Below are 13,980 nucleotides of genomic sequence, written 5' to 3' on the forward strand. Positions count from 1 at the left end.
GTGAGACAGCGGTTGTAACAGACCGTTACGGTAACATTAAAGTGTAGTTTACTTTCTATTACGAAGCAGCCTCTATTAAGGTATCTGATTGAGAAGAGTAGATTCAATATATCTTGCTGGGCGTTAATAGCGAGGAACCTATCGGCTAGCCTATTATTTTGTCAAGTTGGGATTTATCGATTGCCGCGTGTAACGGTGCGGGCGTGTCGAAGTCCTATGAACATTTGCCAGTGTATGCTCTTATATAGGGCGTTTGTACAATTCGTTGATTGTATCAGAACAGGATAAGGATTTAAGTAAAGGTTACTTGTGCTCTCTGAATGGATTGAGTTACGCTCTAGATTGGGTAACTGTAGTCTTTGTTGTTTGTAATGCTTTCAGGAGAAAATTTTTCACTTTACTGATTATAAAAGAAATTTATAATAGGGGAAAGATAACGCACTATTTTCTGAATCAGTTAACATAAGCAGTTGTCATTAATATAAGTCCCTCATACAACCTTTCGACGCATTAACCTCCAGTCAAGGGATCGTTACTCATATTTGGATACCTACTTTCGATTTATCCTATTTGCCCATTAACAGCTAGAGCAAATTATATTTCAACAGAGAACAAATAATATTAATAATCCGGAGGTAATCTTTTCTTATAACTAACAAGCACGACCTGCCTAACGATAGATACTTATCACAGAATCTGTCCATTGCTTTACGAGACACCTCTAACCCCGTCACTGTTAGAATGTATTCAATTATTTGAAATTCTAAAATTCTGTATTAAAATTCCACGATCTATAGATACGGTTGGTCCAATTTACACTATTAATCAAATAATTTAAGTTGTATGGGATAGTGTATGAGTGTTGTATACAAGAGCCGTAACGAGCGATTTCACGGCGCAAGCGCATCCTTTCGCCACGGCTGTCGGCCCTCGATCACGCCGCCATGTTGGCTGCGCATGCGACAGATACGTTGCATCACACCAACAATATAGAGAGGATCGTGTTACACTGCCCTAAATCTCCTTTGTTCTTTGATTTGCATGTGTACATGTCTAGCTAGCGTTGTGCACTATTGCAGTATTGTTGCTCTATAATGGAGATGTTTCATTTTGCGGCCGATATGTGACGTAACTTCATTATTTCTAGTATCTCTATATTATATTACCTGTTCAGTATGATGGAAATATTAATGCTATATTTGTGTTGTTGTATCTGGTACTTTAACATTATTATCCTGGTTTCTAGCACTACTGGAAACAATAGCGTTTTAAGCATGCGCATATCATTTACACTGTAACAAACTGTTCTGATTGTGAATTACTTTCAAGTGCTAATAAATCATCGATTAATTGGATTTCATTAATTCTAGATAATATCTTAACAATAACTGCGAACGCGATTTTCATAATGACGATTACGATCATAAAGTAAATCTGTCGAGCTTTTGTGTAATTGTACCCTGTTCTGCTGCTAATAATAGAATTTGAATGAAAAACAACGAGTTTTTGTCTTAGGCTTTCAAGTAATTTTAGATGTAGGTGAGTAATTGAGTACGACGCTCTCTTATTTTTTGCGGTTGTAGTGTTAAAATAGGCAGTCTAATTGAAAGAGTGATTTGGGCTTCTACGCTTGAAAACTAAATGTACCAAAACAACCTATCAACATTAAAATATAAAAAAAACACGATAATTAAGACGCAATCATGACACATTTTGCTCTTTAAGAATCTTGTTTTCTAAATCTTTTTGACGTCGATAGGCGATTAGATAAGACGAAGATGTTCATCAGATTTTTATGAAGTTCCGTTCCTTTAATCTCATTCGATCATCTACATCTAACTAACATTCTTGGAATATTGTTTAAGCTCGGTCATTGCAGCATGAGTTTCATTTATCATGAAATCATCATATTGTTAAGTATGGATTTGCTTTTGGCTTTTGACTTATATTGATGCGTGCTTTTTCGAAATAGGGTATCAAATAATCGTATTAATTATGACGTAGGAACATGACATAGTCATTGAAATCCATCACCAAGATGTCAGTTATCAAGCTAATTTGTATTAGCATATACACAATCGCGCGCGGTCGCGGCGTGCCACAGGGGACAATGTTTGGACACGCGCTCGGGGTGCGCGACAGCGACAATGAGTTGCGTCTCGATCGCGCGATTAGATCGTATCGGTGCGCACGCGCCGAGCTCCGGTTTAGATTGGACCGTGAAATTAAAAGCGATTTATAGTTGTGCTTAATGGTTCTACGGATTAATTGTTAGAAACGTTGTTTAATGTTGGATTATTTATTTAAGTGGGTATTGAGTGGGATTTGGCTTGTTTAGAGTGATTGAATTTGATTTATACGAGTTGGTGACTTTACACTTTTGGTATTGCCTATTTTGGGTGCGGTTAGTGCGGTAGCTGATGACTGATAGAATGTTAAACATTTGAAACATTTTGAATGTAACAAGAACGTATAAACTTGTTTACTAACTAAATATGAATTCATTGTTGTATTACACGAAATTAGCTGTACGGTCAATATATTGAGAGATAAAACTGATATTTGAATACTAAAGTAGAAAGCTTAACCCAAAAGCAACACTTAATTACAAACACCGTGTATATCTGAACTACATCTAACGTAATGAACCCATATCATCCAAATCTAAATACAATCAGAGTCTTACGAAGTTTATTCTAGTTTTTTTAACCATGAGAATGACAACATGATAGTGTTCGTTTGTGCGGTACGTACTTGACTTGACAGTCGCTAAGATACAGTCAGTTCGGGCGTCTATCGCATCACCAATCTTGAGCTCTATTGACTATTTGAGCTGTTTGAATTTTGAAGGGTCCTTACAACATGAATTAAGAGATAACAGATGTTATTATGGAGAGAGTACTGCGAGCGGTACATTTACATTTATGGTTTTTGGGATGGAAGATTATATTTTTCTAAAGGAATATAATATGTAAGACGTATTTAATGAGGTTAATTGACAAAAAAGGTTTTTTAACGTCTTTGTAGATTCAGTAATCAATAATATCACTAAATTTAATTAAATTTACCGACATGTAAATTTTTGATATTCGTAATGCAGGTGACCACGAAAGACAATATTTATTTAAAGCATAATTTAATTATAATAATATAAACACCTCTATTGAAAATTAAGATGTAATCTCTTATCAAGTTCAGGTATCAGATAATTTGCATTACCATGACTTGATTCTATACTTTACCTAATAAATTTAGCTAAAGCAATTACAAAGTCATGATTTAAATGTAAATTTAGTTAAAGAAAACTTATAACTAGATCATTTAAGATAGTTAGTGACACGAAAGCTTACATAACAGTACTGTGATCATTCATATTCGTAAGTAATGTGGGAATGCAAGCGAGCCTTTGTCTCGCACAGCTGCGTCGACTTATAAATCATTTTCGTAAATAATGCGTTATCTAAATTAGGACAGACGCTTGTTGATTGTAATTAGATAATTATTTTAAGTTACTTTATCAGATTGGAGTTTGGTCAAGATGGTTTTAGTAGACTTTCCATCTATAAATCAACATTGGACCATTGGAGATCAATATTGGGAATTCAACTATTTCCGTTTCTTTTTTCAGTTTTAAACTATATCTGTAAGGGAAAAAGGTATAACATGATAATAAAGTGGCTATTTAAGGGATAAAAACAAAAAAGGATCGCTTTTGCGTCGACCGGTAAACACAACAGATACAAACACCAGATCGACTCAAACGACACTTTCTAAAACCTTTTATAAGCTAGACTAGATTAAGGCCTCGCACACAGAATAAGGCCACATTAGGCACACATAACGCCCCTCATACACTAGCGAGGAACAAGCCTCCCGTCCTATAATGGTGGTATAATGGTGACAGCGCTATTAGGCGGCCATTGATTTGCGATGGGGGCTCCGCTCTCGTTTGGCATAAACGGCTCAAGTGGACCCTATTAGGGCCGCAAATATGTGAGCACAAGGTCTGTTGTCGTCAGGATGGCAGCCGTGGCCAGTTTAATGAGTTAGGAGTCATGTTAAACAGAGGATGATGTGGAGAGGCTGTTCAAATTGTCAAGGTTTTAGTTGTCACAAAAATATGACGAGAAAACAATAGAAAATATAGATAATATGGGGTAGGTTGATGTACTGTGACTTTAATTTGCCTTGGTCCAAATGTAAGGTAATAAGGTATTCATCTAATTTGACATGGATAAAACAAGTTCATTATTTAAAACTTTAAAGCATATTTGTGACTTTCCCAAGCACTTCAAATTTAAAAAATATCATCTGAAATCTCACTGACCATTTTTTTTACACTTAAGTCTATAACATAGAATAGGATATCCATAGACGCTCTCTTTGAATTTAATTCACATTATGTTCACAAACGGAGTAACTAGACCTGACCTTTAATAGAAGCCTTTAAATGGTTTCAGTGAAATTATAATTTTATATCAGCTCATATCATTAAGTACTGAATCGCATTATATATTAAAATGGGCAGAACTAGTATTGCTACAACAACTGTTATATGTTTGACAACAGCTGATTATTCTAAGCCTTCAATGCGGGAATTTGAATTTGACACAATGGAATTTTGGACTATTTTTTTTATGGGTATAGGTCTTTGCATACTGCTATTAGTATCAAAAGCAGAGAACCGAATCTTTATCACTTTAACAAATGTATTAATCAAATCAATGAACAGCCTTTAGCAGTCCTCTGGACACCAGCCGCCAAAAAAAATACAAATCTCAATGTATTTAACATGAAAACAATCCAAACATCAGACTTATTTCCACTTAACATGAAACACGACCAGCAGAACGCACGTGTACATAATGTATTAACGGCGTCACCAAATTTTATGAATACTAAATACTGAAACGACCAACAAGATCCAGTTTCGCTATTTATCAATGTCCGGCCACTCAATTGTGCGAGATTGGCTACTTTCAACTTTATCAGATACGTTGCTTAAGATTTAAAGGGATTTATAAACACAAGGGATAGTAGGCGACTAGCTGTCTGGTCTCGCAATGATTTAAAAGCTGTAGAAATTGCGGCTTGCATATAAATATTTGTACCTGATTTATACTGTTCGTTGAATATTTTGACTAGCGGATATCCATTGTCAGATTAATTGTTCTGCGATAATGACATTTATTTATAATAATAAACTTGTATTGTAAATTATTGAAATTGTATTTTGTAAGTTGTGCTTAAATAGCAAAACTGATATTTTTCTAGTGATTGTTTTCAAAACCAGTTACATACCATAGTTTTGGCAGTAATTGTTTATTTAAATATGTTGACATGTTTGAGCTTGAAATAAAATTAATCATCTTTGTTTATGTATCATGTTAGTGTTAGTTGATCTACATTTCGAAACAATTGCCTATCTTGTATACAATTATTTCAGAATAAGGATGTACTACTTAACGCTGATTATTCTAGCAACAATTTAATAATCTGAGACTTATTGCCGAGTCGTCTCATCCATATTCATACTCACGAGCATAACTTAGATCAATGATATGCATCACCCATAAGACCATCGTCATTAGGCCGACAACGTACCGCACTACTTATAAATCAGCTTAACCCAAATAGGTAAAACACCATAAGATCCTGCCTCGGTAATCTAGTAATGCAGTCTTAATATATGACTATGGGCATACCCGGGCCTGCTTTTAGCTAGATTTTAAAAAGCCCTGCTGATTTTCCCACGGATGCTTAGCCTTTGTTGTGAGGCACGTTCACGAGTAAAAGAATGTTATCGATAAACTCAAATCTCATGCAGAATTTTTGACAAGCGTAAAATGTGACTTTCTTTGAATACTAATGTCTCATAGTGTCTCAAAGTGTAAAATGAAGCATGAACGTGAATATTATCAGGAGCCCGATATCAATCTTAGTAAAGTGACTGAGCTGTCTATTAATGTTCAGGTTGAGTCACTTTAACACTACACTTTGCATATCTGATAACAGCAAAGCGATTTCATTTCCATTTTCGACTACTAAGTACTTGAGCATAAAAACTATTTACGATTCATAATGCTGTCAACAGCTATTCTAAATTACAAACAGCTGTAATTTAATTGAAGTATTATTGTAAGCGAGCATTTTATCGACAATCGATAGTACTAAACATGTCGTATCGACAACACTCGGCTACCGTTCGCGAAACGTGACCGCCCGCGACAAACGGCGCGCGTGACGTTTCCGAACGCAGCCCGATATGTCGCCGATACGAGGGACATCACTACACACAACTATGATCTTTGTTACATGAACATTAGCTACCATATTCCCGTAAGCTCGTGTCACGTCACATATTTTTCCTACGTATTATTTAAAGTTGATATAAAGTTCATGTTAAAAGCGTTAGTACACCAATTTTATTGCTTTAGGTGTTGCGGAATCAGTGTGAACTGATTTAAGTGTTTAATTAGCCTTTTTGCTAATTAAACTCCTCAATCAGTAGGATTGGAGTTATGCAGATAATAGTTTTGTGTCATAATAAGCACGGATTTAACATTAAAAAGAAATACACATAACCCCCTACTAAAGCATGTACAATATGTGTCATATTAATAAGGTTGTTAAACATACATAGGTGCACCGCAGTATTTTTCTTAAAGGACTACCGACTTCAATAATTTCTTCTTTGTGTCGCAGGGGTTTCACGAACATTCATTCTAAATTAAAAAAGATACTTTGTTCATGTTATTCCTCCCAACCGCCTCTAAGTTAACACATTCATATCATTACCTGTGCCCACTTACCGAGCGCTACATGTTTATTCATTGTTAAACACTCAGATATAAATAACGTGCAGTTGAAAAGCCTACACTTTCTGCGTCAAATCATGCAGTGTCACAACTATCTCAATTCCGAACAGTCGTATGCCATTCAGGTTACGATCGCCGATAGTGCGTACCAAACAGTTAAGGAATAGAAGTTCCACACAATTTGCATGTAAAGATAAATGATCAAGGGTTTTTACAAATGTTATAAAAGTGTTTGTACCAAGCGCATTTCTTTCTATAAGGTAAAATTATAGGATTAGGGATAAATTTTGTAGTACCTTTGCCATATGCTACCCAATGATATTATAAGTGAGGATTTCGGGTCGAGTCTGGATGGAACAGGCACAGGATCGTCGAAATTGGCACGAGAAAAGAGGCCTAAGCCCAGGAGTGGGAGGACAGAGGCTGTGGATGATGATGATGACGAAGCCATAAACGGCCCTTTTACGCTGCGACGACAGCTAACGAAGCTGATATAACTGCATCGCTACTCGATTTTGGTTCGGTAGTATCATACCAAAATAAAAAAGAACTAAATCGAACTAAAGTTTCGGTTGAAATTTCACTAAAACCTATGCTGGATCAATTACGAAAATACACAAAACATACGTAACAAGTATACGAACTACTACATTTGAAACAAGTAAACCTTCTGTTCCCCACCTGCCTCACAACATTCCCTTCGCATACCCTGTAAATACGGTCGGTTGACAACTGTCGACAGGCATGATGACTAACAAAGAGACAATCGCTGCAGTGAAGCTCACTCTATCTGATTATGAGACACCTGGAATGAGATACAGTACCCGTGCCTTGGATATAGTCGTCATAATAAATGCAAGCGCTTGTATGCAGAAATGGGAATGTGTTTAACAGAATTTATGACTGTATTTTTTTGTTAAAAGATGTCGTTAAGAAGCTTCTCAATCAGCAGACAGGGGTTTATTTTTATAATAGATCTTGCGAGCTCTCATTATATGACCTTTTATTTTGGTATTTTTCAAAAATATGTTTATTGTGTATTTGTTTAGGAACAAAAAATTGGTATAATCACGCATATTTCGCTTGCTACCACCGCGTCAGCTCATCATTAAGGACTCTGGTTGAGTCTGAAACTTGTCGAGCTAACCAATAAACAAGCGTTACCTAAAATACCTAATAAAAGAATATGAATCCGGCTCATTAAGGAAATAATAATAATTGTGGTGTGCTGTTGATTGTTCATACAAAGCATTTTTAACATCATCATGTTTTTTTATTACTTTTATCTATATTCAGTGAATTAAGCAATTAAGATGCTTATGCAGTTATACTTTAAATTTCCACCTAATAGGGTTCTTTATAAAATTTTATTTCCTTTGTTAATTCTTGGAACAAAAGCAGTAGCTTTGCAAATCTAACATATCGATTTAGAAGTAGAGTATGGTTTCTTAATAATAAATGCGAATAAACATATAAGCACTTTACTAACCTTTGTATATTCTCAACGCATTATAAATCTGTACCAACATTGTCAGTTCAACCTTCATTTAGCCAGTGTTTTCAAGGCAATTAGTGCCACACAAGCGAACAAGAACGTAATCATTTGAAATGCGCAAGTGATTCAAGGAAATAGAAATATTCTCACATATATCGTGGCTGTAGCCAATCAATTTACATTAATCAATCAATGAGTTTACCTAAGTTACTTCCATTTGATTCGGAACACGATCACTATTCACTGTGATGGGAGGTTTAGTACACCATCCAACTCAACTTTCTGCAACTTCAATCTACGTCACTCTCGTACCTTGGTACAGGGGCTTTGAAAACCGCGTTTGGAATGAAACTTTCTAAAGTCGGTGGAAAAGTGTTATTTCGAAAATTTCAAATTTCGCCGCTGTATTTGGCAAAGGACTCCAATTTGGTCAATCCGACGAAAATATAATATATAGACTTAATATATCTCTCATCAAGGAGATATCGATTTTTTCCTTGAAACATAAGGTTAAAGTTACCCATAAGTGCTTACGTAAACGTAGATACTAATATTGAAATCTCTAAAGCTTTTCTTATTCGATAGATATACACTTAGAGCGGAATCGCGGTCTTAGGAGCTCCACCATTAAGAGTTATGACCGCATTTACTCACCACTACGCATTTCACGTACCTATCAGCGCAGACCCAATTACCCGCCGAATCGACTTAAGATCCACAGAAAACCTATCCATATTCACGGACTGTTTAAATATAAAGCGATAAAGGATTAAGGATTTGAATATTTGGTTTTAAGAATGTCATATACTGAAAACTCCTTTCTCACGATTGAGTCTATGAATGCTCATCGGTGATCTTCTTTTGTCATTTTCTAGCGTTATGCATATGTACATAAAGATAGAAAAAATAAAGATAGCAACCTTTTTTGGCATCCTTAAGAATCTTACCAGAGAAAAAAATATAATTATTAATAGAGATCAATTTCTCAAGCGTCTGGCATTCCTAATTGATGAATTATATGTCATCCTAGAAGTACTTAGTAAGATGGATCGCGTCAGTTCTTCAGCGAGTTGTAATTGCAGAGCTGAACATTAAATCACTTGGACATGGAATTATATCAATTTATAAATATCTTCAAATGATTACTATTACCCGACATATACCAATTAAAGAGTCCAAGTCTTCGAAAAAGACATTGAAAAAGATTTAAGGATTTTTCTGGATACAAATTCCGGAAACCAGTTGTTTGCTGATACGTTTTGGAATCATTTGTTTTCACTGACATCTCATAGTTTGAATCAGCATTAGTGATAATGGTTTGGAATTCTAAGGATAATTTCCTATTGAAGACCAATTTATACAAGTTACAAAGGCTCTACTTTGTATATTCCGAGTAATTCAGACATCGTTAAATCAATAAGATCCTTTGCATAAATTCCCTGTAACTAGCTTAAAATTGCAATCCCAAAACACGACCGCGCCACAATTATTTGAATGGCCTCAAACCGGTACATGCACATAGTACAGTAGGCTGTTCCAAGTGATACTGTCAATTATCTGCTCGTTAGACCTGATCGATCCTCGTCGTGTGTTGAAGACTCGTAACTCAACGGACTTAATGTGTCAGCTCGGGAGGTCACTGGTATGGCCCAGATCTAACCATTAGTAAATTAAAACCCGATTGCTGATACGCCTGAGCTATGTTTTGTTTGCATGAATATTTAAGTACGTTGCTTTAATTAGAGTATATTAAGTAATGGAATAAGGCATGGCTGGTATTGCATCTTTGTGCGTGATATTTAGTTGTAAATTTGCGGGGCGTATGATAATTAGCTGTAAGTGGAATGGTGTCGTAAAGTGTTTAATTAGTAGCTTTGAATTACTATTGAAATACAAAATGATTACGAGGTTTTATGCTTCTGCGGAGCTGGTAATTTTATTGCGACGATTAAAGCAAGAACTGGATCAAATGTTTGTTTTATTTTATGATTGCATCCTATTTATATAAGTGGAGCTTTAATCGAAATCATTATCATAGTAGACAGCGTAAGCTATATGGGCTTTGACGTTCATAGATTCATCGACCAAAATATTAAATCCTGCAGCAAAAAAAAGTAGTCCCGAAACTAAAACAGTTATGAATCTTACCTTTTGTTTCAGGAAGGATAGATCCCTGACTGGAACAGTTCTTCTGGAGACTTTGATCTCACTCTGCAGCACTTCCATAGTAGTAATCTCTTGGAACCCGTGCTCTTGTAACGCAAGGCATGTTCTTTGTACTTGCTCGATGCAAGGTGAGAACGAACAAAATCTGCCACCTGAAACAAAAAGCAAATTCAGCTTTGGATTAATTGAGTTTTTGTTTGGTTATCTTTAGCAGTTATGCTTAAACCTTTATTCCTCCATTGAGCCAAGTGAGAAAACTCTGAAACTTAACAACAGACCGGAGATTTGTAAAACCGGGTAATCAATATATTTAGGTTAATGTATCAACTTTTAAAGGCATCACGGTCATACAGAATTTGCTCTAGATCATATCCATAGAATTTTAACTACACTATTGACCCCATAACGATTCATATACAATTGTGCATCGTAGATTAAAAATAGCAATGACGAAGTTCCATCGTACGCCAAACTATCAGACATCTTATTGTGTTAACTCGTATCACAATGGTAGGACTCGATAATGTCCAGAGGGATTCCTCGCTCGTCTGGACCTGTTCGAGTTTATAACAATGTTTGAAACGGACCAGGGGCGATCGACCTCGCTATTACACAACCCAAACAAAACCAAGACGCCTTACCACTTCATAATGCGCGCGCACGTAAAAAAGATCCAGACATAAAATGTCGACAGATGTTTTCATTCTCATATGATAGATACGAGATGACCGGGCTGAGCGCACAGATAGCGTTCCCTTTTTGTTACCGCGATACCGTTTTGAAATTTTTACAAGTCGAAAAAGCTCGGGAAGAGACACATCGTCTTTTATGTGGGCCGCTTCCTCTTATCTGTCAAATCTTATCGACCAATAAGGACAGCGAACGTCACTCACTCTGCCAATCTGAGAGGCCCGGACGCTTCACTGCGGGGGGTGAATTTTAAATTGTTCCATTTTTTTTAATGTATCGCGTGCCTGGATGGTATAACCCGGGCATGTCTATTAACATAAAGTAGTTGGAGTCGCTTGTGGTTCGTAATGAAGCCATTATAGAGGATAATCTCCGAGCCTTGACACACTGTGCCACAAGAATAGAATGAAAAATATGGTACCAGTAGGCAACTTGGTACATTTCAGTGGTTGTATTTCTTGTATTATAATTATTTTCCATTTGAATTTAATGAGGTAAAGTAAGGTTTATTTAAAGAGTTTACGAGATTCACAATCGCGAGATTTAACATCATACGTTCCAAAATATTTCAAGAAAAACATCGTCATCTGTCAAAAAAATAAGATCTTTCACACGCCCTCATAACGATAATCATCGTAGATTTTCGCAATATTTTTACTTTCAAAATTTTTGTGGCGCTGTCTGCAAACTGTCACTGCAAAGGTTCCTAGGAAAGGTCGTATAGGTGGCGAAATATGTAATACACTATCTTAATGCATCGCGAGTCACGTAGTCGCTTCGAGTCGACTCGACTCGGCTCGATAGCGTCTGGTTCGAGTATCGAGTTATCTTAGTAACATGATTCGAAGTGTTCAATTAAAGTTAATTAATCACTGATGACGATTTGATTAGTTGTTTGTAGATAAATGAAGGCTGTTTATCTTATTAGTATTTAGCGGGCATTTGAAAGTTAAGTGTTCGGAGATTCGGTAGGGTTGAACTTATACTTGATTTATTGTTGTAATTATTGAGTATATTATTATATCCAATTGGAGTTTTATGAACTATAAAATGGAGAAGCTCAATGTTCTCAGGTTACTGTCGTACCAGGAGGTTAACTATTATTTATTTATTAGTAAGCAAAGCGCACGGTACATTACTTATAACAAACAAAGGTTATTTATTAAAAGATGCAACGGTTTACTAGATACGGACCCAATCGGAGTCCTTAGTCATGGAAACTAGTCCGAACTTTTATAAAGAATCATCATACGTTATTTAGTTATAGCCATACATAAACGGAAACCTATCAGAATTGCTCCAGTTTTTCTGAGATATAAATGTCTTCAAGACTTCAACCTAAATACATATCAAGCAATCAACAGGCAACAAATGTCTTTAAACATGTCGCATGTATCAAATATACGACACCAAAATAGCGTAGTAAAGTCTAAAGCCTAGCTTGCGTTTATTGTCTAAGATTACGTATTACAAGGTAAAGGGTGAATTGAACATGGTCGTTAGTCATCCCAGCTTCGAAGCCAGGTCAGGGCACAGGAATGCCACCTAATTGACAGATCGCCGAGGACGGGCTTGTCGGTGCTACTTAATAAACCTCTCGCTTAAATAATTCTCGTGCAACTTTGGGGCCAATTTTGACAGTATGTTGGGTATTTTAGTGTAGGTAAGTTGAATTTAGAATGTTGAAATTGATGGTGGAAGTTTGGTGTTTGTTTCAGTTTTAGAAGAGTTATTAGTTTGCGATGCCTACAGTAGTTTATTTAAAGGCTTATTAAAAATGCCATAAATATGTTCAGGATATCGTTTTCTGTTATACAATACATAATACAAAGGCAAATTTAAATATGTTTTCAAGCAACTTTTTTTTAATTGGTAGGGTCGCTATTCTGAACACAATAAATTCAATTTACGGCTCGCAAACTCGCACATTTTGAATATGATTATAAAGCAGAATAAGAAACAATTGATAATTATGATTAAGGTCCGTCCAAACAAAAATACCTATTACTTCGTATTTGATCTCCAAAACACAGTCATAAAGTAATAGTAAATCGAGGTTAAATATAATGCAAACCTTGGGTCAAGACATAGTAATGTCGCCTAATTGATAAATTAATGAGGTGGGTTGGCCGTGTCACTGCCGCTTAATAACGACCCTTTTGTTGCCCAACTAATTGCCTTGAGGCGCTTTTAACTAGATCATTATGAAATCATACCCTAACAAATGGGTTTGCTTTGATTTGTGAGCTTCAGTGCTGTAAATAGGAAATTATTGTTGTTCTTTATTGAGTATGATAGGGTATTGACTATCTATGTTGATGCTGTTCCGTGATGTTAATTGCTAAGTATGATTTATTTAGATTATCAGAAAAATATTTTTTACGCCTATAAGTATGTATTAATATTAAGTTAGGTAAAGGTATTAAGACTCCCAGGAAAGTTCTTAAAATAATTGCAAAGATAAATATTTCCTTCAGGAATACGAGTACCTTGGAAAAATCAGTAATTTTGTTCGTAGCTCCCAACTAAAATACCTACATCCAAAATAACAACGAAATATAGCCAGGCAATAATTTGCAGTCGGCTTTGCTAGTTGGCTAGCTATATCTAGGCGGAGATGTGAAGCGATCTAAATGTCAAGTCTAGAACTAAAGCTATCGACACAAGTCTAATCCTCGCTGGCAGTCTGTAACAATATGCGTTACGTAACAAGGGCTTTGTGCCATAAGTACCCCCATTCACTTGTAGTTTAGTGATGTGAAAATATCGGTTTGAATTTCGATGGTTTTGAAGAATTGGTATGAAAAGGAA

At 35.8% G+C, this 13,980-nt stretch overlaps 1 protein-coding gene across 1 annotated transcript in view; it reads right to left on the reverse strand.

Moving 5' to 3' along the window:
• LOC113499542 (tRNA (adenine(58)-N(1))-methyltransferase catalytic subunit TRMT61A) overlaps nucleotides 1-13,980 on the reverse strand; it is a 63,063-nt gene that overhangs the window by 20,729 nt on the left and 28,354 nt on the right. The window contains exon 5 of the mRNA XM_026880056.1: nucleotides 10,462-10,631. Coding sequence (XP_026735857.1) covers nucleotides 10,462-10,631 — 170 coding nt within the window. The remainder of the gene's footprint in view (nucleotides 1-10,461; nucleotides 10,632-13,980) is intronic.

The sequence above is a fragment of the Trichoplusia ni genome, chromosome 12 (genome assembly GCF_003590095.1).
Source record: "Trichoplusia ni isolate ovarian cell line Hi5 chromosome 12, tn1, whole genome shotgun sequence".
Classification (NCBI taxonomy): domain Eukaryota; kingdom Metazoa; phylum Arthropoda; class Insecta; order Lepidoptera; family Noctuidae; genus Trichoplusia; species Trichoplusia ni.